The sequence below is a fragment of the Mercenaria mercenaria genome, chromosome 15 (assembly GCF_021730395.1).
Source record: "Mercenaria mercenaria strain notata chromosome 15, MADL_Memer_1, whole genome shotgun sequence".
Taxonomy (NCBI): domain Eukaryota; kingdom Metazoa; phylum Mollusca; class Bivalvia; order Venerida; family Veneridae; genus Mercenaria; species Mercenaria mercenaria.
This window is the reverse complement of record NC_069375.1, coordinates 51,956,742-51,977,998: the sequence shown is the minus strand read 5'-3', so window position 1 is coordinate 51,977,998 and position 21,257 is coordinate 51,956,742. Positions and strand designations below refer to the sequence as shown.

Genomic DNA, 21,257 nt, shown 5'->3' with positions numbered 1-21,257 from the left:
GCCTTTGCCGGCCGATCCTTGAAAATTGACCCAACCCGAAATATTATATATCGATTTTATCTACAAGATTTATTTCATTCCTTTGAGGATTCCATTTTATTAATGATTAGGTAAACTTTTAAGCTTTAAAAAGATACCAAATAAGCTGGATTCTAAATCACGATGACCAGGTTAATTCTTCGTATATAGCAAGTCTCCCAATTCAGTTCACCTCGGGAAGGCAACCAATTCACGTGCCGAACTATAGATGTAAATTACCCTATTTATCTCCCTTAGAAAGCTAGACGACATTTGCAACAAATTATTCCTAAGCGAGGGAACAATGTTTATCTCCGGAAACTGCATATAATTTTATGATATTTATGCATGAAACAGACAAATACTAATGTCACGGTGTATGTCCCGGACAAAGGGTAAAAATCCCGGAAATTTTAACTCAGAATCCCGGAAAGGTCCGGAAAAATTATGGCATGTATGATAATATAATGAACTGATATCTGTCAATGATGCATAAACAATATTGTACTATATATACAATATGTTATAACAAAACACTTGGATTAAAATTTGCATATATAAAAACCTACAGTTGTTTCCATATGCAAATTTTTTGGCCGATTATAAAAAAGTTATCATATAAGTTATTTATAGTAACAAAAAAGGGAAATTAATCAAAAAAAAAAATCTATATAATGTAAGTTCACAAAAAACCACTCTTAACCAGGTAGAAATAGGTCAAAATCACCTAAAAATTGGATGTAACATGCATGTTGTACCACAGAAAAGTGGTCTCGAATTTTCCCTATGACCAGTAATAAACTAGTTGTCACAGGAGTGACGAATTATACCCCCACAATATGGCCTTGTCACAGAACTAAGCCAATGTCAAAGCTGAACTTGCTTGACCTTTGACCTACTGACCTCAAAATCAATAGAGGTCATCTGCTGGTCATGATCAACCTCCTTATAAAGTTTCATAACAAAGTTTCAAGTTCGGCCCAAGCGTTCTCAAGTTATTGTCCGGAAAAGGTTTAAATGACCTTTGACCTTTGGAACCCAAAATAATTATGGGTCATCTGCTGGTCATGACCAAACTCCCTATTAAATTTCGTGATCCTAGTCCCAAGCGTTGTGAAGTTGTTGTCCGAAAACCGTCAAGTGTTCCGGGTCACTGTGACCTTGACCTGTGACCTGCTGACCTCAAAATCATTAGGGGTCATCTGCTGGTCATAACCAACCTCGCTATCAATTTTCATGATCCTAGGCCCAAACGTTCTCAAGTTATCATCCGGAGTTTAACTGTTTTGTGTTATTGTGACCTTGAACTTTGACCTACTATCCTCAAAGTCAAACATGACTTGTATTTAATCATGCTACACCTGTGTACAAAAAATTAAGATCCTAGACCCAAGCATTCTCAAGTTATCATCTGGAAACCATTTAACTGTTCCGAGTCACTGTGACCTTGACCTTTGACCTACAGACCTCAAAGTCGAACTTGACCTGTTTTTCATAATGTTACATCTGTGTACCAAAAATTATGATCCTAGGCCCAAGTGTGCTGAAGTTATCATCCGGAAACCATTTAACTGTTCCGAGTCACTGTGACCTTAACCTTTGATCTACAGACCCCAAAGTCGAACTTGACCTGTATTTCATGATGTTACACCTGTGTACCGAAATATATGATCATAGGCCCAAGCGTTCTCAAGTTATCATCCGGAAACCGTTTAATTGTTCAGGGTCACTGTGACCTTGACCTTTGACTTACTGACCCCAAATTCGAACTTGACTGTATTGTTACCTGTGTACCAAAAATTATTCAAATCAGTCAAGCCTTTCATGAGTTATCATCCGGAAACCATAAAAACGAACGGACTGACCCATTGACTGACTGACCGCCAAGCTCACTCCTATATACCCCCCCAAACTTCGTTTTGTGGGGGTATAAAAAGTTACAATATAATCTATATAGAGTAAAACAAAGGGATGTTATTCTAAAAACAAGGGTGCCTCAAGGTGGTGAACATTTGTGCCAAGTTACATCAAAATACCTCCATGCATGAAGAAGAAATGCTCCGGACAAAGTCATTCTTGTATATCACCTTTGGCCACTAAGTGTGACCTTGACCTTAGACCTAGGACCCGGGTTTTGCGCATGACATATTGTCTTATCCAGAGGAATACTTGTGCCAACTGATATTTAAATCCTGTTTTGCAAGATTAAGTTATAATCCCGACAGGAAGAAAATCCTACTGACCTTTGATCTCAAAGTGTGACCTTGGCCTTTAAGCTAGGGTTCTGGGTCTTGCGCAAGACATGTTGTCTCATCATGGGGAACATTTATGCCAAGTAATATTGTAATCCCTTGATGGATGACAGAGTTCTGCACCAGACAAGAAAAAAACTCAATTAACCTTTGACCTCCAATTGTGACTTTGACCTTTCAGCTAGGGGTCCGGGTTTTGCGTATGACATGTTGTCTCATCATGGGGAACATTTGTGCCAAGTTTTATCAAAATCCTTTCACAGATGGCTGAATTATGGACCAGACAGGAAAAAAGCTCTGTTGACCTTTGACCCCCAATTGTGACCTTGACCTTTGAGCAAGGGGTCTGAAAGTTGTGCATGACATATCATCACAATAATGAGGTACATTTGTGCCAAGTAATATTAAAATCCCTTCATGGATGGGAGAGTTATGGACCAGACAGGAAAAAAGCCTTGCTGACCTTTGACCTCCAATTGTGACCTTGACCTTTGAGCTAGGGGTCCGGGTTATGGACATGATGTGTCCTCTCTTCACTGGGAACATTTGTGCCAAGTAATATTAAAATCCCTTCATGGATGACAGAGTTATGGACCGGACATGAAAATGCATCAAAATTAACCTTAAATTCTAAGTAAAACGGGGGATAATTCATGAAAAATTGGTGTCAGAGTTATGCACCTTGTGTCATATGATGTAGTTGATCAGGTGGAACAACTATTTTAAGTTTGAATCAAATCCATTTAGTAATAACTGAGACAGACTGAAAGTGTATCAAAACTTTAACCTGAAATTCTAAGTAAAAAGGGGGGATAATTCATAAAATATTGGTGCAAGAGTTATTGCCCTTGTGTCATATGATGTGAGTGATGATGTTGAACAACTATTTTAAGTTTGAATCAAATCCATATAGTAATAACTGAGATGTAGTGAAAGTGCATCAAAACTTTATCCTGAAATTCTAAGTAAAAGGGGCAATAATTCATTAAATATTGGTATTAGAGTTATGGGCCTTGTATCATATGATGTGGGAGATGATGGGAACAACTATTTTCAGTCTGAATCAAATCCATTTAGGAATAACTGAGATAGAGTGAAAGTGCATCAAAACTTTAACCTGAAATTCTAAGTAAAAAGGGGGGATAATTCATAAAATATTGGTGTGTGAGTTATGGCCCTTGTGCCATATGATGTGGGTGATGTTAATAACTATTTTAAGTTTAAAGCAAATCCATCAAGTTATTACAGAGATAAGGAGAAAAAAGAGAAAGTGTAAAAAAAACTTTAACCAAGGTGGGGACACAGAAAGACGCTGACGCAGACGCCAGGTTGAGTAGGATAGCTGTTAATATACTCCGTATAGTCGAGCTAAAATCGAGGATTATATCCACGTATTATAGCACTTTAATGAAACAAGTTACATATTGCCACGGTCTTTTTAACAACAACAATATTAGTATTACATGTACATAGTTCAACTGTGGTTGAATTGTTTTGAATGAGAAATAAAATTATACAATCGAGTTTATTGTCCAAAATTTCATTACTGTATACCATCATTCCTTTAAATATGAAGATGCTAAAGTGCTTAAAAAAAGAAAATATAAGTACTTACACTACAAGTATTACCAGTGTTGTGGTACATCTGTTATGCCGGGTTGGCTAATATTTACGCTGGAGGAAATATAAGTGAATTTTGTCAATTCGCAAAATTCGGTAATATTTCCGCGTTGCTAACTTAACCACATATACAGTAATTACTGATTTTTACATGTGATAAACTGAACTAATGTAATCAATTACAGCTGATTACAATTAGAGATTTCAATTACCCCAAGTCTGACATTAAGCATTGACAAAATGAATAAACTTGCCCTACAATCAATGTAAAATGTTCATATCTAAACTTCTACAAACCCTGTTTTCAAGCTGCTCAACCTTGGTTTCTAGTTCTTGCTTTTCCTCTACAATGTTCTGTAAGGCCCTATTGTGTTTCTCAGCTGCCACTGCCAACAGTCTATCACTCTTCCCCTGCCAGTCTTTGTTGATCTCCTCTTCTAACTGAGATATCTGAAAGATACAATTAACATCTTTATTACTCACTGACATTATTATCTGTGGTGTTTAACTTCAGTTCAGTTCTAACATATTTGTTTTACATCAAGAAAAGTCTCTCAACTTAAGCTAACTATGTTCCATAGCTGCTTACTGGACTTCTTACCCATACTCACACATTGGTAAGGGATTGCACTGACTGTGGTCAAACCAGCAACGTCTGGATCAGGTGTCCAATTTATACCTGCCTGGTCTAATTGCTGTGCTCTTCATGGTAACATAAATCCACAAAATAAAAATTTAAACTCCAAATGCAGAAATAAAATTCCTTTACTATACTACACTTAAATTTTGAAAGCAACAAATTCATGCCCATATGATATAGGTAATCTGTTCTAAGCCACAAAAGTTTACACAGGAAAAACAAGAGCTGTCCTTAGGACAGCCAATTTAATGCTCGACTATTCAAATTGTTGTTCCAGAAGCATGAATATTGTCCTAAATGTTAAAATAATGTAACGGGAAAAACGACTTGTACTCAGTCCTGTTCCTAACGTCCGTTCGGCTACGACGGCAGACAACAATTTCCGTATACTTACTGAGGGTCGAGCGGAATTTAATAATGGGAGAAATAAATAAGCTATATGTTTAACGAATAATTATATTTAAAGGTCCATTACTAAAACCCGAACGAGTATTATATGAAAACCAGAGTTTGTAGCTGAGACTTCCTATTTACTGAAAATATGGCCCACTGCATCGGTTCTGACCAAATAGTCATGAATATGTTCAAGAATAACTAACAAATAAACAAAAACTGTTGCCTATGTCAAACCGAAAGTATGCTTTCCGACTGCTTACGAACCCGTCGAGCATCTTCGGACTTTTTCGGAAGAATCCTCCAAAACGAGGCTATAATTTATAAATAGATGCAAAATATATCATATGCCCAAACGATAACGTGATTTTTACAAACTTAGCACATGGAATTCAACAATTTTGTAACTCACAAAAACTTCATGAAAATCATTCTTATAATACAGGTAATATACAGCTATACTACAAGTTTTCATAAGGGCAATTCAGGCCCTTCCCGAATAAAAGTGTTTTTACAACTTCGTATGTAAACTTTTTCAGTTAATCTCTTTTCAGTATAATTTTAAGAATATAAATGAGTAACTGTCTTACACTGCAGAAACAAAGTATGATTGAAATTTATCTAAATACACTTATTTATGTACACATGGCTACATTAATTTAATAAGATTTTAGACATTAAACACATTGTCTTGGCCTAATATATGTCACTGTCAATTTTAAATTTAAATTTTGTACATCTCATATTTTTCGTGCAAGTCGTGCATAATTACCATCATGGAAATACAGTTATTTTGTTGTGCGTCTTAAATGGATATTCGTTTGAAACAATTTTAAAATCACGTGATCCATACATGCCATATCTCCCGCCGGGAGCCTTTTTCTCCCGTATTTTCAGTATATCTCCCGGTCTCCCGCCGGGACATGAAAACCTCCCGTAAAAAAATAAATTCAGAAAAAATGTTCTCTGTCGAAAAATCGTATCTCGGACCCAATGTAGACCTTTAGAAAATACTTGAAATTCAATATCGAGTAGCCCGGAAATACTCTTCAAACATAATTTTGATAGTTGTCTATAATCCCTAGCTTGTTTATCGAGAGATACACGCCTGAGGCATTAATTATCTTTCCACCTACTGTCACCATCTGCAAACAATTAACCATTTAATCTTACCCGTAGGCAATTGTAAACATGTGCATTCGAGATTTTAGACTGATTCAATAACATCAATATGTAAACCAGTCTTAAAATTACGTCATTTTACCGCCACCTGCCAGAGTGTACTTTCGTTTTCGCTGACTTCAATATTTATCGAGCCATCAGAAGATGAGACAGGTTAGTGCTAACACCGAGTTCATGCTTCTCAATTTGCACAACATGCAAAAAATCAACCATGATTTAACAAAAATTGGCGAGTTAGTGTCAAACTACACAGAATTTCGGACAAACATGAATGCGGATAAGTGAATTTTATGAAATAAAATTGCAATTAATACTGCCCAAAGAATTGACTGCCATTCCTTTGTGATATTGTCATGTTGCAAAAATTAACGGGAAAAGAATTCCCAGTTTAAATACATGTACTTTTAATCTAAATATGGACAATCCAGCAATAGAACAACTTTCATTTTTGTTTCAACAACTTCATTCCTGAAAAGAAATGACTGCCCTTAAAAGACTGTCTGGACATGATATGTCTGCAATCTTTTGAGTATTGTATGCTTAAACATGTCAAAAAGATCACTCTCTCCAGATGCAGAAGCATCAACACTTAAAGCAAAAACAAAGTTCCTGGTTCAATTTTTCATGGAATTCTGAATTTCCTTGGATTAATTAAAGTGCTGTAAGTAATAATCATGCATTCTTTACACAACTGTTGGCTCCACTCATCAATTCAGTATAGAAAACTTGATGATTTTTTCATGAAAATGGCTATTTAGCGCGTAAAAATGAGCGGATAAAAGTCTCCCTTATTTTTACCCAAATCTCCCTTAAAAAAAGCCCTGTTGAGGCAAATCTCCCTTATTGACCATCTGAAAATATGGCATGTATGGTGATCCCGAAGAATTTCCGACTGATTACGGAAAAGCGATAAACACGAAAGTAGGACAAAATAACCCCCCATGTCAGTCTAAGAAAATACAGAAACAATCATTTGTTTCTCTGTACATGTGTTGTTTTCAAGGGAATATTGCACAGCTATCGTAATGTTTAGTACTATATTTCAAAATGTGTAGTCTTTTTTTAAGATTTATGTCTATTCATTTGTCTTTATTTTGCACCTTTAATTATAATAGCTAAAATTTAGTAAGGTTAGTAATATTAGTTTAAATGTTAATCTGATTTAATAGATCTACTCAAATGTTCTGGTAAAGTCTGTGTGATATCCGTATTTTATCTAAAGTTATATTTACATTGCTGCAGGTCGGCTCCTGTATGGTTCTCTGATCTTCCAGGGAAATGTTAATTATAATATTATGTTAGTATTGTTAAATTTATAAAGATTTATTAAAGAAATTTGACGACTGTAATTTTGGGTGGTCCTGGCCCAAAATAGAAAGTGAAAAGCTGGCGTTCCAGGTGCGCATCCAGTTTTATATGTTCCACGCCATAATACTTCGATTCCAAGGCTGAAAGCAGTAATTTAACCATCCATCCAATCAGAATCCTGGATTCCACCGAAATGGCCATTTTCAACCAATCAGGAACTCTGCGGAATTTCCCTTTCTGTGTAACCATCCGCCACATCAGATGAGCAAGAAATAGTCTTCCATTGGGTTTACTGTAATGTTCTTAATCTTATGCTGGGTAAAAAGGGCTCCTACCATTTATAAGTCACAATATAAACTTTAAATGATCGGCGATACAGTATGGTAGAGATTTTACCAATAACAGGAAATACAACGACAATATTTACAAGTGAATGTGGCGCCGACAGTCAAACAAAATGTGTCAGTTTTTAAAGTAAATACTTGCGAGATTTCTGAATAACTGAATATTCTGCATCTTATTTAGGTAAGCAATCGATGCATTCATTCGTTGGTCATTGACATATAGTTTAAAAAGTTCAGTTATACATAAAATAGCTTTCGTTTTGGTGAAATGTCATACATTTTCACGACCCGGAAGAAGCTGCAATAATGAGGTTCTCATATGAAACAATGAACGTCTATACATTTCTGAATGATAAAATGTTGAATAATATACATGTATGAATGATCAGCTTATACCCTGACACATTAGTTGTCACAAGAGTACCTCATATTACACTTCCCCCTCCTTTATTATTTAATCCTCCTGGATTAACCTCATAGGCATAAAATAGAAAATAATGCATTTATATAACATATGTGAACATGTAATAACATTTTACATGGCAAATATAGCAAGACAAATATGTATTTTACTGTGGAACAGTTTGAGAAAACATTGTCTAAAGTCTTTAATTAACGAACAAAACCGACTTAGGCACAGCTACACTTTACCACTTATATTTTCAGTTTAACAACTGATGCGTCTAACTTTTCTACGTGATCAGTGTCGGCCCATCTACAGGCCCCCTCTATGCTGTTGACTAAACTCCTGGACATCCTTGTGTCCTGAACTTCACCCCTGGCGACACACTTTATATAACTATAATTATAGTACCTAATCTTAGCATCGGTCTTGTCACCAGAATCTGCCTCCTCTTGTGGTCTTCCCTCTCCTTCCAATGCCATGATATTATAATTATCAAGCAGTGCTCTCCTAGAGAGTAACGGAAAGCCATTTCCCAGTGTCCTCTCCAGGAACATAGAAATAAACTCGTGTGACATAAGTTTCTGGTCCTGGGTCATTCTAGTTTAATTTTCAGGAGGCCAATTTACTTTGATCCCCATAGACTCTAAACTGAATTCTTCAACAGTGGTCCAGTCCCTTCTGGCAGGCGGGCATACAGGCATAAACCCCTTCATCAGAATGCGCTGGGCTCTGGCTTTAAGACCATCATCAAATCCTGGCTGGGAGACAGTTGTTGAGTTGGAGCATGATGACGAGGATGATGATGTTGGCGAGGATTCTCCGCTGCTCGAAAATGATGGAACTCCAGCCTCTTCTCCTAATTCAATGTTATCGACATAATTCTCAAATCCATCGTCAATCTTTCTGTTTGCTTTTCCTTTGCTCTCCTGCATTACTTCAATCTCTTTTCTTACTGTTCTCCCCCTCCTTATTGCCAGTCCTGTCTTTATTGGCATTCGTCTCTCGCTCTTTCTCCGTATGTGTATCTGTCTTTCTGTGATTATCGGTATTTATAGCATTGTCTCTATCTGAATATGTATTTGTCTCGCTATCTCTTTCTCTAAGTGTATTCTTCACTTTATCTCTATCTGTATTTGCCTCTCTGCCTGTACTGCTATCTGCACCTTTATCTCTACTGGTATCTGTCTCTCTGCTTCTACTGCTTTTTGCTTCCTTATCTCTATGGCTATCTTTCCCTCTATCTCTTTCTTTGTGGGTATCTTTCGTCACTCTATCTCTTTCTCTGTTGGCGTTCATCTCCCTGTCTCTATCTCTACTGGTACCTGCCTCTCTATCTCTTTCTTTGTGGGTATTCTTCATCACTCTATTTCTTTCTCCTTCTCCGTTGGTATTCATCTCCCTGTCTCTATCTCTACTGGTATCTTGTCTCTCTACCTCTGTCTCTGTTGGTGTTCGTCTCCCTGTCTATCTCTACTGGTATCTGTCCCTCTGCGCTCACTATCATTCTGCAAATCTTCATCCCTCCCCTTCTCAGTATCAACCGTTCGACTATCATTTCTGCCATCTCTCTTTCCTGCACTATCAAAGTCTCTGCTTCTTCTATCCCCATCCTTGTCATGTATCTCCACAACTCTCCTGCTATCTACTCCTGTGGATTTTTACCTCGACATACTTCTTCTCTTTCTAGCCTTACTGCTCGCTATTTCTGCTCCAGCTTTCCATCCCGTATTCCATTTGTCAACTCTAACTTCGCTATCATCAAAGCTCTCAGCCCATGTCCTAACCGCATTTCTGGCCTCGCGTGCAATATCTGAATTATAAGGCCCTATTTTGTCCACAATCCTCGCATAATCCTTTGGATGCTTTGCAAGGTAGAATCCATTAGCCCTCGTATATTTGTCCTTTGTGACAACTACAAATGTATGTGTTGTCCTGACATGCACCTCTAAATCATGAATTCTTGTAAATGTCTTCTCTCTGCCTAGACACCATGGGCATAACACTGTCAACCTCCTGTAAGCAGAAGATATAAGATGCGAATGTAGCAATGCCTGGGTCAGGAACATCGCCTTACAAAGCTGACATTTCTCCCTGAAATATATAAATTTATGGCATACCGTAAATTAAAGGTCAGGCTTCAATTGTATTGGCTTCTCAGTAAGTGTACTCGTTGATGCCGTTATGAAAAAAGAATTTACGATCCGTTCTACTGTCGTGTCTGCCGTTCACAACGTTCCGGAATAAATCTAACAACAAGAGGACCATGATGGTCCTGAATCGCTCACCTGTCCCCACATGACCCAGTTTTAAACCGAGTATGATGTCGTTTTTTTTCTATTATTTGACATTGTGACCTAGTTTTTGAGCTCATGTGACCCAGTGTTGAATCTGACCTAGATATCATCAAGATAAAAATTCTAACCAATTTTCATGAAGATCCATTGAAAAATATGGCCTCTAGAGAGGTCACAAGATTTTTTATTATTTGACCTACTGACCTAGTTATTGATGGCACGTGACCCAGTTTCGACCTTGACCTAGATGTCATCAAGGTGAACATTCTGACCAATTTTCATGAAGATCCATTCAAAAGTATGGCCTCTAGAGAGGTCACAAGGTTTTTCTATTTTTAGACCTACTGACCTAGTTTTTGACTGCAGTTGACCCAGTTTCAAACCTGACCTAGATATCATCAAGATGAACATTCAGACCAACTTTCATACAGATCCCATGAAAAATATGGCCTCTAGAGAGGTCACAAGGTTTTTTTATTATTTGACCTACTGACCTAGTTATTGATAACACGTGACCAAGTTTCGAACTTGACCTAGATATCATCAAGGTGAACATTCTGACTTATATTCATGAAGATCCATTGAAAAGTATGGCCTCTAAAGAGGTCACAAGGTTTTTCTATTTTTAGACCTACTGACCTAGTTTTTAACCACAGTTGATCCAGTTTCGAACTTGACCTAGATATCATCAAGATAAAAATTCTAACCTATTTTCATACAGATCCCATGAAAAATATGGCCTCTAGAGAGGTCACAAGGTTTTTATGTTATTTGACCTACTGACCTAGTTATTGATGGCATGTGACCCAGTTTCGAACTCGACCTAGATATCATCAAGGTGAACATTCTGACCAATTTTCATGAAGATCCATTCACAAGTATGGCCTCTAGAGAGGTCACAAGGTTTTTCTATTTTTAGACCTACTGACCTAGTTTTTGACCGCAGTTGACCCAGTTTCGAACTTGACCTAGATATCATCAAGATGAACATTCTGACCAACTTTCATACAGATCCCATGAAAAATTTGGCCTCTAGAGAGGTCACAAGGTTTTTTTATTATTTGACCTACTGACCTAGTTTTTAACGGCATGTGACCCGGTTTCGAACTTGACCTAGATATCATCAAGGTGAACATTCTGAATAACTTTCATGAAGATCCATTGAAAAGTATGGCCTCTAGAGAGGTCACAAGGTTTTTCTATTTTTAGACCTACTGATCTAGTTTTTGATCGCAGTTGACCCAGTTTCAAACTTGACCTAGATATCATCAAGATAAACATTCTGACCAACTTTCATAAAGATCCAACAGGCCAAGTAGCTCACAAGCAAAAGTTTACGCACGCATGGACGCACGCACGGACGACGGACGCTGCGCATTCACAAAAGCTCACATTGTCACTTTGTGACATGTGAGCTAAAAAGTGCAATACAAAACTTCCACTGTTTATTTATACAACTGTTTCATACACATATTTATTACATTTATTCACATGCATGCACTTCGTGTTTTTTTTACATAGTTTATTTATACAACTATTTTATACACATATTTATTAATATGTATACTCACATTTTTTTTACACAGTTTATATATACACTATTTATTTATTTATTTATTTAGCCTTAAAGATACCATTGTTCTACAATTATATAAATGTACATGTGCTTCCTAAATAATAAAAAATGCATTTTACTGCTTGGATCTCGTTTCTTTTACCACCCAGCTTGGTATTTTATTCCCTTTATAAGGATATAGCTGATCTACATGGTAAGCCTTGGGCTTATCTCTCGACATTCGCTTTATCAGACAGACCAGGTCATCTATCACTTTCGAAACCAAGTATGGTCCTTTCCATTTGTTGACTAATTTTGAGCTTACACCCACTTTTCAAGATGGATCATGTAACCAGGCAAGTTGTCCGGGTTGATACAGCTTTCTTTTGCAGTTACTGTCATAAAGCTTTTTCTGGTAAGCAGATGCAGCATGGAGATTATCATGTGCTATCTTGTGACATATTTGCAATTTATCCTGTAAATCAATAACATAATCATCATTACCAGAACTATGTTCATCCTCTACTGGGCGACCTATCACTGCTTGCATTGGCAGAACAACCTCACGGCCATTTTATTTGGAGTCAGTTTAGTGCTGCTATGAATTGAAGAACGGTAGGCCATCATAACTTGCTGAAGATAGATGTCCCATTTGTCTTGGTGTGTCTTGCAGTAAGCTTTCAACACAGACATAAGTGTCCTGTTGAATCTCTCTACTAATCCATTTGCCTGCGGCCTCACTGATGTTGCATGCGTCTTTTCAATTCCCATCAGGTCGCACAGGTCTTCCATTAACTTGGATTCGAAGCATCTGCCTTGGTCGGTGTATATTTGTAGAGGTGCACCAAACCTACATATAAAGTTATCTAGTAAGGCACTGGCAACCATTCTTGCTTCCATATTCGGAATAGGGACACATTCCATCCATTTAGTGAACCAATCTGCTATTACCAAGATGTATCTGTGGCCACCGGAAGTGGGCCTAAAATGTCCATTGCTATCCGCTCCATTGGTTCTCCAACAGTATATTGTCCTAATGGTGCCTTGTTTGACTCTCTTGATAACTTTCGGACAGTATAGTTGCCACACTCTCTAATAAACTTCTTGACGTCCTCTGTCATACCTGGCCAATAGAACGACTTCTGATTCTGTTAAGTGTTTTATCAACCCCAAGATGACCGCTAGTTGGGATATCATGATGGTACTTCAGGACATCCGGACGGCTTACTTTTGACGTTACTAACTGATATTTCTGATCTTCATCATCAGTGGTAAATTTTCGGAACAGGAGACTACTTCTGATTACAGGACGATCCCACTGCCTTCATAGAGTTTTCAATTCAGACATAGCAGCTGATACCTGTACCAATTCAGACATAGCAGCTGATACCTGTACCCAATTCGGTCGCTGGTTCCCTTCCTGCAGTAACAACTTTAACATCCCTATGTTTTGCATCTTTCATTTGATTTGTTGATATTTCCACTGGATCCCAGCCATTCTGCTGGTTAGCTCTGAATCCTGATCTCTTGTACCACTTCTAGTGACAACTTGTATTTCAGTGTTGTTTTCATCCTTGCTATTTTGTCTGTCGTGATTATTATTTTCAAATTCGTCTTGGAGCTCTTGTTGATGTTTACATGCCTTGCATGGCATACGCGACAGGGCATCTGCATTCCCATGGCTTTTTCCACCCCTGTGCACAACAGTTATGTTGTATGTATTTAGTTCTTGTAGCCAGCGAGCTACTTGGCCTGTTGGTACTTTAAGTGTTCTCATCCAGCTTACTGCTGAATTATCTGTTCTAAGGACTATTTCTTGGCCATAAAGGTAACTATGGAAGTGTTTCAGTGCTATAATTACTGCCAGTAATTCTTTTCTAGTTATACAATACGCCCGTTCATGTGAGTTCATTGATTTGCTCATGTAAGCAATTACTCTTTCAACATCATCTTGAACTTGCGAAAGCACAGCCCCAACAGCAGCGTCCGAGGCGTCCGTATCAAGAATGAGTTTTGAACCAAGTTTCGGATAGGCAAGTATTGTGGCTGACATCAAAGCTTTTTCCAGCTTTTCGAATGATTTCTGGCACTCTTCTGTCCATTTGAAATGAATGTTCTTTTCACATGGCTTATGCGATGGTCTAGCGATATCCGAAAACCCCTGCAAAAACCGTTTGTAATATGAAGCCAGACCGAGGAAACTTCGCACCTGCTTACATGTAACTGGGATTGGCCATTCACGCACAGCAAAAACTTTTGATGGGTCTGTTTCTATACCACTTTCGCTAACTGTACGGCGCAAAAATTTAGCTGTCTTCTGAAAGAATTACATTTTGACAGCTTAAGTTTTAAGTGAGCCTGTTTCAGACACTTGAAAACATTTTCCAGACGTTCCAGACATTGGTCAACTGACTCTCCTGGTGTAATAATGTCATCCATGTACAGCAGTGATTCTATCCATTGTAGGCCTCTTAACACATCTTCCATTAGTCTTTGGAAGGTCGAAGGTGCGTTGACAAAACCGAAAGGCATAACTCGGAACTGATACAAACCATTGCTAGTTGAAAAGGCTGTTTTCTCCTTGTCCTTTTCAAAGAGTTCTATTTGCCAAAATTCTGAACATAGGTCCATGCAACTAAACCATTTCGACCCAGATAATGCATCAAGACTGTCATCAACACGCAGAATAGGGTAGGCATCATGAACCATGACGTCATTAAGACGTCTATAGTCAACGCAAAATCTTGTAGATCAATCCTTCTTTGAGACCAATACAATAGCTGATGACCACGGGCTGTTAAGATGGCTCTATAACTCCTTTATCTAACATCCTATCAATCTCTTCTCTTTCTATGTCTCTCTTCCCATAAGGCTGTCTTCTAGTCGGATGACGGATAGGATTCGCGTTCCCAGTGTTTATAGTGTGTTTAACCCTATCAGTACGTCCAAGGTCTTCTGAAGAGCTAGCAAAAAATCTTGGTAGTTAAGTAACAATCTTGCAAACTTTTTATCTTCATCATCTAAATGAATAGTGCTCCTATCAAACATTTCCTGCAAGTGCGCTGGTAGTGTGTTATTTTGTGTGTAAGATTTCTCAAATGCCGCTGCACACCGCTGTTCTGATTCATATTGCATGGCACTGACCTAATTCCTGTGTATGTTCTATTACTATTTCTTCATTTGTTAAGTTCATGACACCTAAACATGGCTGTTGCTCATGTGGATCAAAAATTCCTTTCAGAATTCTCACCTCTCCAACGTTTTCACTGTCTGTGTTATCTATAGGCTAGGCCTAACATTGACTCTGCGTTAAGTATTTGAACAGGTACAATAACGCAGCTTTTTGAAGGAATTTTTCTCGTTTCCTCAGCCAACACTCTACAAACTCTGTTTGTATTGTTGCCTGTGTAACACTTTATTATATTTCCACTCTTAGTATGTAGCTCATGACTTTCTAAATTCCATGTTCTGATGTTTCCGGCAATGAAGTCCTGGCCAAGAATCCCTTGCAATGAAATATCACAAACAATAACAGTTGTTTCTACTGTGTAATTTCGAAGAACGAGGTGAACATGTAATTTTCCATAAACTTAATATCTTCAATGTCAATGTTTTGACCCTTGGAAAAATTTGATTCTTTCCCAGTTGTGCTTGATATCCCTCAAACTCTTGAGGGCCCTACAAAGTCACCTGTATTCACCTGTCATAGCACATCTTCGTAGTGCTCAACTACTTCTACTGCTTCACTGATTGTCTTGCAGTCCCGGTCCATCAGTCTGCATCTCAAGTCAGCTGAAACATTCTTGCAGAAGTGTTAAAGAGCTAACATCTCCTGTGCCTCAGGATCCAAATTAGCATAAGCCTTACACGTCAGCAGGCGAAGCTCATCTCCGAATACAGCTGTAGACTCATTTTTCCCCCTAGTCCTAGTTTGCATTTTCGACAACCACCTGGTCTGTTGCCGTCTGTTGCCAAACCTTTGTTCAAGCTTGGATACCAGAGCTCTGTAAGAACGCTTCTCTTCTACAGGTAAAGAGCTATAAAATAGTCTGGCTTGTTGTTTCAATGACATAGCAAGGTACAATAATTTCTCCTTTTCGGACCACTGAGTAAGTTCTGCACAATCTTCAAAGTATGCAAAGTACTGGTCCCAATCTTCTTCTCCAGTGAAAGGGTCTGGTTTAATCTGAGGTGGGCGATTACATCCCCGTCTGCCTTCATATGCTCTGTAATTGTGACCACCAAGTTCCCCTCGGAAATCCTCCTCGTCTCCTGCATGGTTGTTGATGTTAAACTCAACCTCCGAATCGGACAACTCTTAGTCTTCGGCCATATTGTCAACTATATAAATACAAAGATGGTAAATAAGCTTTTCTGTAAGAGTGAAAGAAAAGGAGGTAAACGATGTCCGATTCCAATGGCCTGATTTCCCTGGAAATCAAATATCAAACAGGATTTTTTTTTATTAAATACACTATTTCACTGCATTAAATTCAGTATGATATAGTCAGCTTACTTACTTTTCTCCCAGTTCAATTAGAATCAATGTAACCAATCTGCAACGCATAAAAATCTTTACATAATAACACCCTGTATCTAGATAGAATATGTGGAAGTGTCACAGTACTCAGATGGCTTTATTTTATTTTATTGTCTTCATAAAGTTCAGCTAAAAATTTCCGTTTTGCGGATCCCAACAAACGGTACCATATACTACTTTTCAAATAAAAATTCCGTTGTACGGATCCGTTCCAATCGAAAGGAAAAATTCGCTCTGCGGATGATTTCCGTTGTGTGTAAATCCATACAAAATATCTGTACACGTCTGCTACGTAGTTTTACGGAAATTTCCGCACCTTCGCAACGGCCGTATTCTATTACCCGACTATGGACAAAACTGATGTACGGATCAGTAAGTTCCGCTGCAGCCTAAAATCCCGCTGTACGGTACCCAACCTTGTATCTCCAACAAAGATATTTTCCTTGCTGTGGATCCGTTGAAAGCGGCCGTAGAGCAGATATTTCCAAGTTTGTTGAAAATCCATCTGCTGAACAGGATGGACCGTGATGTTAAAAATATATCAACATCTGCACTTCTGACACCATTGTAACGGGAAACAAGAGCACCGCCTTGCGGGTGCTGACGCTCATCTGATTTTTTTTTTGTATAATAGAAATATTGTCCTACCCATGATTTTCTAAGTCTGAAAAGGGCCATCACTCTTGCAAAAAGCAGGATAGAGTTATGTTTCTTGATGTACAGTGTCCACTTATGATGGTGAAAAACTGTTGCAAGTTTTAAAGCAATAGCTTTGATAGTTTATGAGAAAAGTTGACTTAAACATAATATTCAACCAAGAAAATGATTTTTCTAAGTCCAAAAGGGGCAATAATTATTGCAAAAAGCAGGATGGAGTTATGTTGCTTGCTGTACAGGGTCAGCTTATGATGGTGAACAAGAGTTGCAAGTTTTAAAGCAATAGCTTTGATAGTTTAAGAGAAAAAGTTGACCTAAACATAAAACTTAACCAAGAAATCTGATATTTTCTAAGTCCAAAAGGGGCCATAAATCTTGCAAAAAGCAGGATGGAGTTATGTTTCTTGCTGTACAGGGTCAGCTTATGATGGTGAACAAGTGTTGCAAGTTTTAAAGGAATAGCTTTGATAGTTTAGGATAAAAGCTGACCTAAACATAAAACTTAACCAAGAAAACTGATTTTCTAAGTCCAAAAGGGGCAATAATTCTTGCAAAAAGCAAGATGGAGTTATGTTTCTTGATGTACAGGGTCTGCTTATGATGGTGAACAAGTATTCCAAGTTTCAAAGCAAAAGCTTTGATAGTTTAGGAGAAAAGTTGACCTAAACATAAAACTTAACCAAGAAATCTGATATTTTCTAAGTACAAAAGGGGCCATAAATCTTGCAAAAAGCAAGATGGAGTTATGTTTCTTGCTATACAGGGTCAGCTTATGATGGTGAACAAGTATTCCAAGTTTCAAAGCAATAGCTTTGATAGTTTAGGAGAAAAGCTGACCTAAACATAAAACTTAACCAGGCAACGCCGACGCAGACGCCGACGCCGACAACCGCTCAAGTGATGACAATAACTCATCATTTTTTTTCAAAAAATCAGATGAGCTAAAAACGACTGGTACTCGGTCCTGTTCCTAACGTCCATTCGGCTACGATGGCAGACAACAATTTCCGTATACTTACTGAGGGTCTAGCGGAATTAAATAAAGGGAGAAATAAATAAGCTATACGTTTAACGAATAATTATATTTAATTATAACAGCTAAAATTTAGTAAGGTTAGTAATATTAGTTTAAATGTTAATCTGATTTAATAGATCTACTCAAATGTTCTGGTAAAGTCTGTGTGATATCCGTTTGTTTGTTTGTTTGTTTTGGGTTTAACACCGTTTTTCAACAGTATTTCAGTTATGTAATGGGGGGCAGTTAACCTAACCAGTGTTCCTGGATTCTGTACCAGTACAAACCTGTTCTCCGCAAGTAACTGCCAACTTCCCCACATGAATTATCAGAGGTGGAGTACGAATGATTTCAGACACAATGTCTTTTATCAAATCGTCACAGAGAACATACGCCCCACACGAGGATCGAACTCATGACCCCGCGATCTGTAGACCGACGCTCTCCCTACTGAGCTAAGCGGGCGGGTGTGTGATATCCGTATTTTACAGTTATATTTACATTGCTGCAGGTCGGCTCCTGTATGGTTCTCTGATCCTCCAGGGAAATGTTAATTTATAATATTATGTTAGTATTGTTAAATTTATAAAGATTTATTAAAGAAATTTGACGACTGAAATTTTGGGTGGTCCTGGCCCAAAATAGAAAGTGAAAAGCTGGCGTTCCGGGTGCGCATCCAGTTCCGCGCCATAATACTTTGATTCCAAGGCTAAAGCGGTAATTTAATCGTCCATCCAATCAGAATCCCGGATTCCACCGAAATGGCCATTTTCAACCAATCAGGAACTCTGCAGAATTTCCCTTTCTGTGTAACCATCCGCCACATCAGATGAGCAAAAAATAGTCTTCCATTGGGTTTACTGCAATGTTCTTAATCTTATGCTGGGCAAAAAGGGCTCCTACCATTTATAAGTCACAATATAAACTTTAAATGATCGGCGATACAGTATGGTAGAGATTTTACCAATAACAGGAAATACGACGACAATATTTACAAGTGAATGTGGCGCCGACAGTCAAACAAAATGTGTCAGTTTCTCAAAGTAAATACTTGCGAGATTTCTGAATAACTGAATATTCTGCATCTTATTTAGGTAAGCAATCAATGCATTCATTCGTTCGTCATTGACATATAGTTTAAAAAGTTCAGTTATACATAAAATAGCTTTCGTTTTGGTGAAATGTCATACATTTTCACGACCCGGAAGAAGCTGCAATAATGAGGTTCTCGTATGAAACAATGAACGTCTATACATTTTTGAATGATAAAATGTTGAATAATATACATGTATGAATGATCAGCTTATACCTTGACACATTAGTTGTCACAAGAGTACCTCATATTACAATATCTATAGAGTTTCAATCTAGTATCTGCATTAGTTTTAGAGATAGCGACTTGCATGCAAAACATTAACCAGGACAATGGGGCATAATCTGGCCAAAATACATGTCAGAGTTATCGGACTTGAACCTGTGAGGTTGGTAATTGACCTAGAAAAAGAAAAAAACAAGAGGACCATGATGGTCCTGAATCGCTCACCTGTCCCCACATGACCCAGTTTTGAACTGAGTATGACTTCGTTTTTTTCTATTATTTGACATAGTGACCTAGTATTTGAGCTCATGTGACCCAGTTTTGAACTTGACCTAGATATCGAGATAAAAATTCTGACCAAGTTTCATGAAGATCCATTGAAAAATATGGCCTCTAGAGAGGTCACAAGGTTTTTCTATTATCTGACCTAATGACCTAGTTTTTGAAGGCACTTGACCCAGTTTCGAACTTGACCTAGATACCATCAAGGTGAACATTCTCACCAATTTTCATAAAGATCTCATGAAAAGTACGGCCTCTAGAGAGGTCACAAGGTTTTTCTATTAATTGACCTAAGGACCTAGTTTTTAAAGGCACGTGACCCAGTTTCGAACTTGACCTAGATATCATCAAGGTGAACATTCTGACCAATTTTCATGAAGATCTCATGAAAAGTATGGCCTCTAGAGAGGTCACAAGGTTTTTCTATTTTTAGACCTAATGACCTAGTTTTTGACCGCATGTGACCCAATTTCGAACTTGACCTAGATATCATCAAAGTGAACATTCAGACCAACTTTCATGAAGATCCATGGAAAAATATGGCCTCTAGAGAGGTCACAAGGTTTTTCTATTTTTAGACTTAATGACCTAGTTTTGGACCGTACGTGACCCAGTTTCGAACCTGACCTAGATATCATCAAGGTGAATATTCTGACTAATTTTCATGAAGATCCCATGAAAAATATGGCCTCTAGAGAGGTCACAAGGTTTTTCTATTTTTAGATCTACTGACCTAGTTTTGGACAGCACGTGACCCAGTTTCGAACTTGACCTAGATATCATCAAGATGAACATTCTGACCAACTTTCATACAGATCCCATGAAAAATATGGCCTCTAGAGAGGTCACAAGGTTTTTCTATTATTTGACCTACTGACCTAGTTTTGGACTGCACGTGACCCAGTTTCGAACTTGACCTAGACATCATCAAGATGAACATTCTGACCAACTTTCATGAAGATCCATTGAAAAATATGGCCTCTAGGGAGGTCACAAGGTTTTTCTATTTTTAGACCTAATGACCTAGTTTTGGACCGCAGTTGACCCAGTTTCGAACTTGACCTAGATATCATCAAGATGAACATTTTGACCAACTTTCATAAAGATCCCATGAAAAATGTGACCTCTAGAGTGGTCACAAGCAAAAGTTTACACACAGACGGACGTTCTAACGAAACGGTATTTATGTGACACCCCCATTGTTCTCTCTATTGTTCTAACAGTCACATAAAAAGAAAACGGTCACATAAACAGAACGGAATGAATGACATCAAAGAGAAAGTACCGTTATGCAGTCACTTAACCATCATTTCGCGGGCACGCACGGACACACGGACGGAGGACGGACGCTGCGCGATCACAAAAGCTCACACTGTCACTTTGTGACATGTGAGCTAATAAGTTTCAAAGCTATATGCCTTTAAATGATAGCT

The 21,257-nt window shown here is 38.0% G+C and overlaps 1 protein-coding gene across 3 annotated transcripts in view; it reads right to left on the bottom strand.

The window, feature by feature from the left end:
* Window positions 1–21,257, bottom strand: part of LOC123563978 (FK506-binding protein 15-like) — a 241,413-nt gene that overhangs the window by 41,879 nt on the left and 178,277 nt on the right. For all 3 annotated transcript variants that reach the window (XM_053524018.1, XM_053524017.1, XM_053524016.1), the window contains exon 22: window positions 4,188–4,340. In XM_053524018.1, the coding sequence (XP_053379993.1) occupies window positions 4,188–4,340 (153 nt within the window). The remainder of the gene's footprint in view (window positions 1–4,187; window positions 4,341–21,257) is intronic.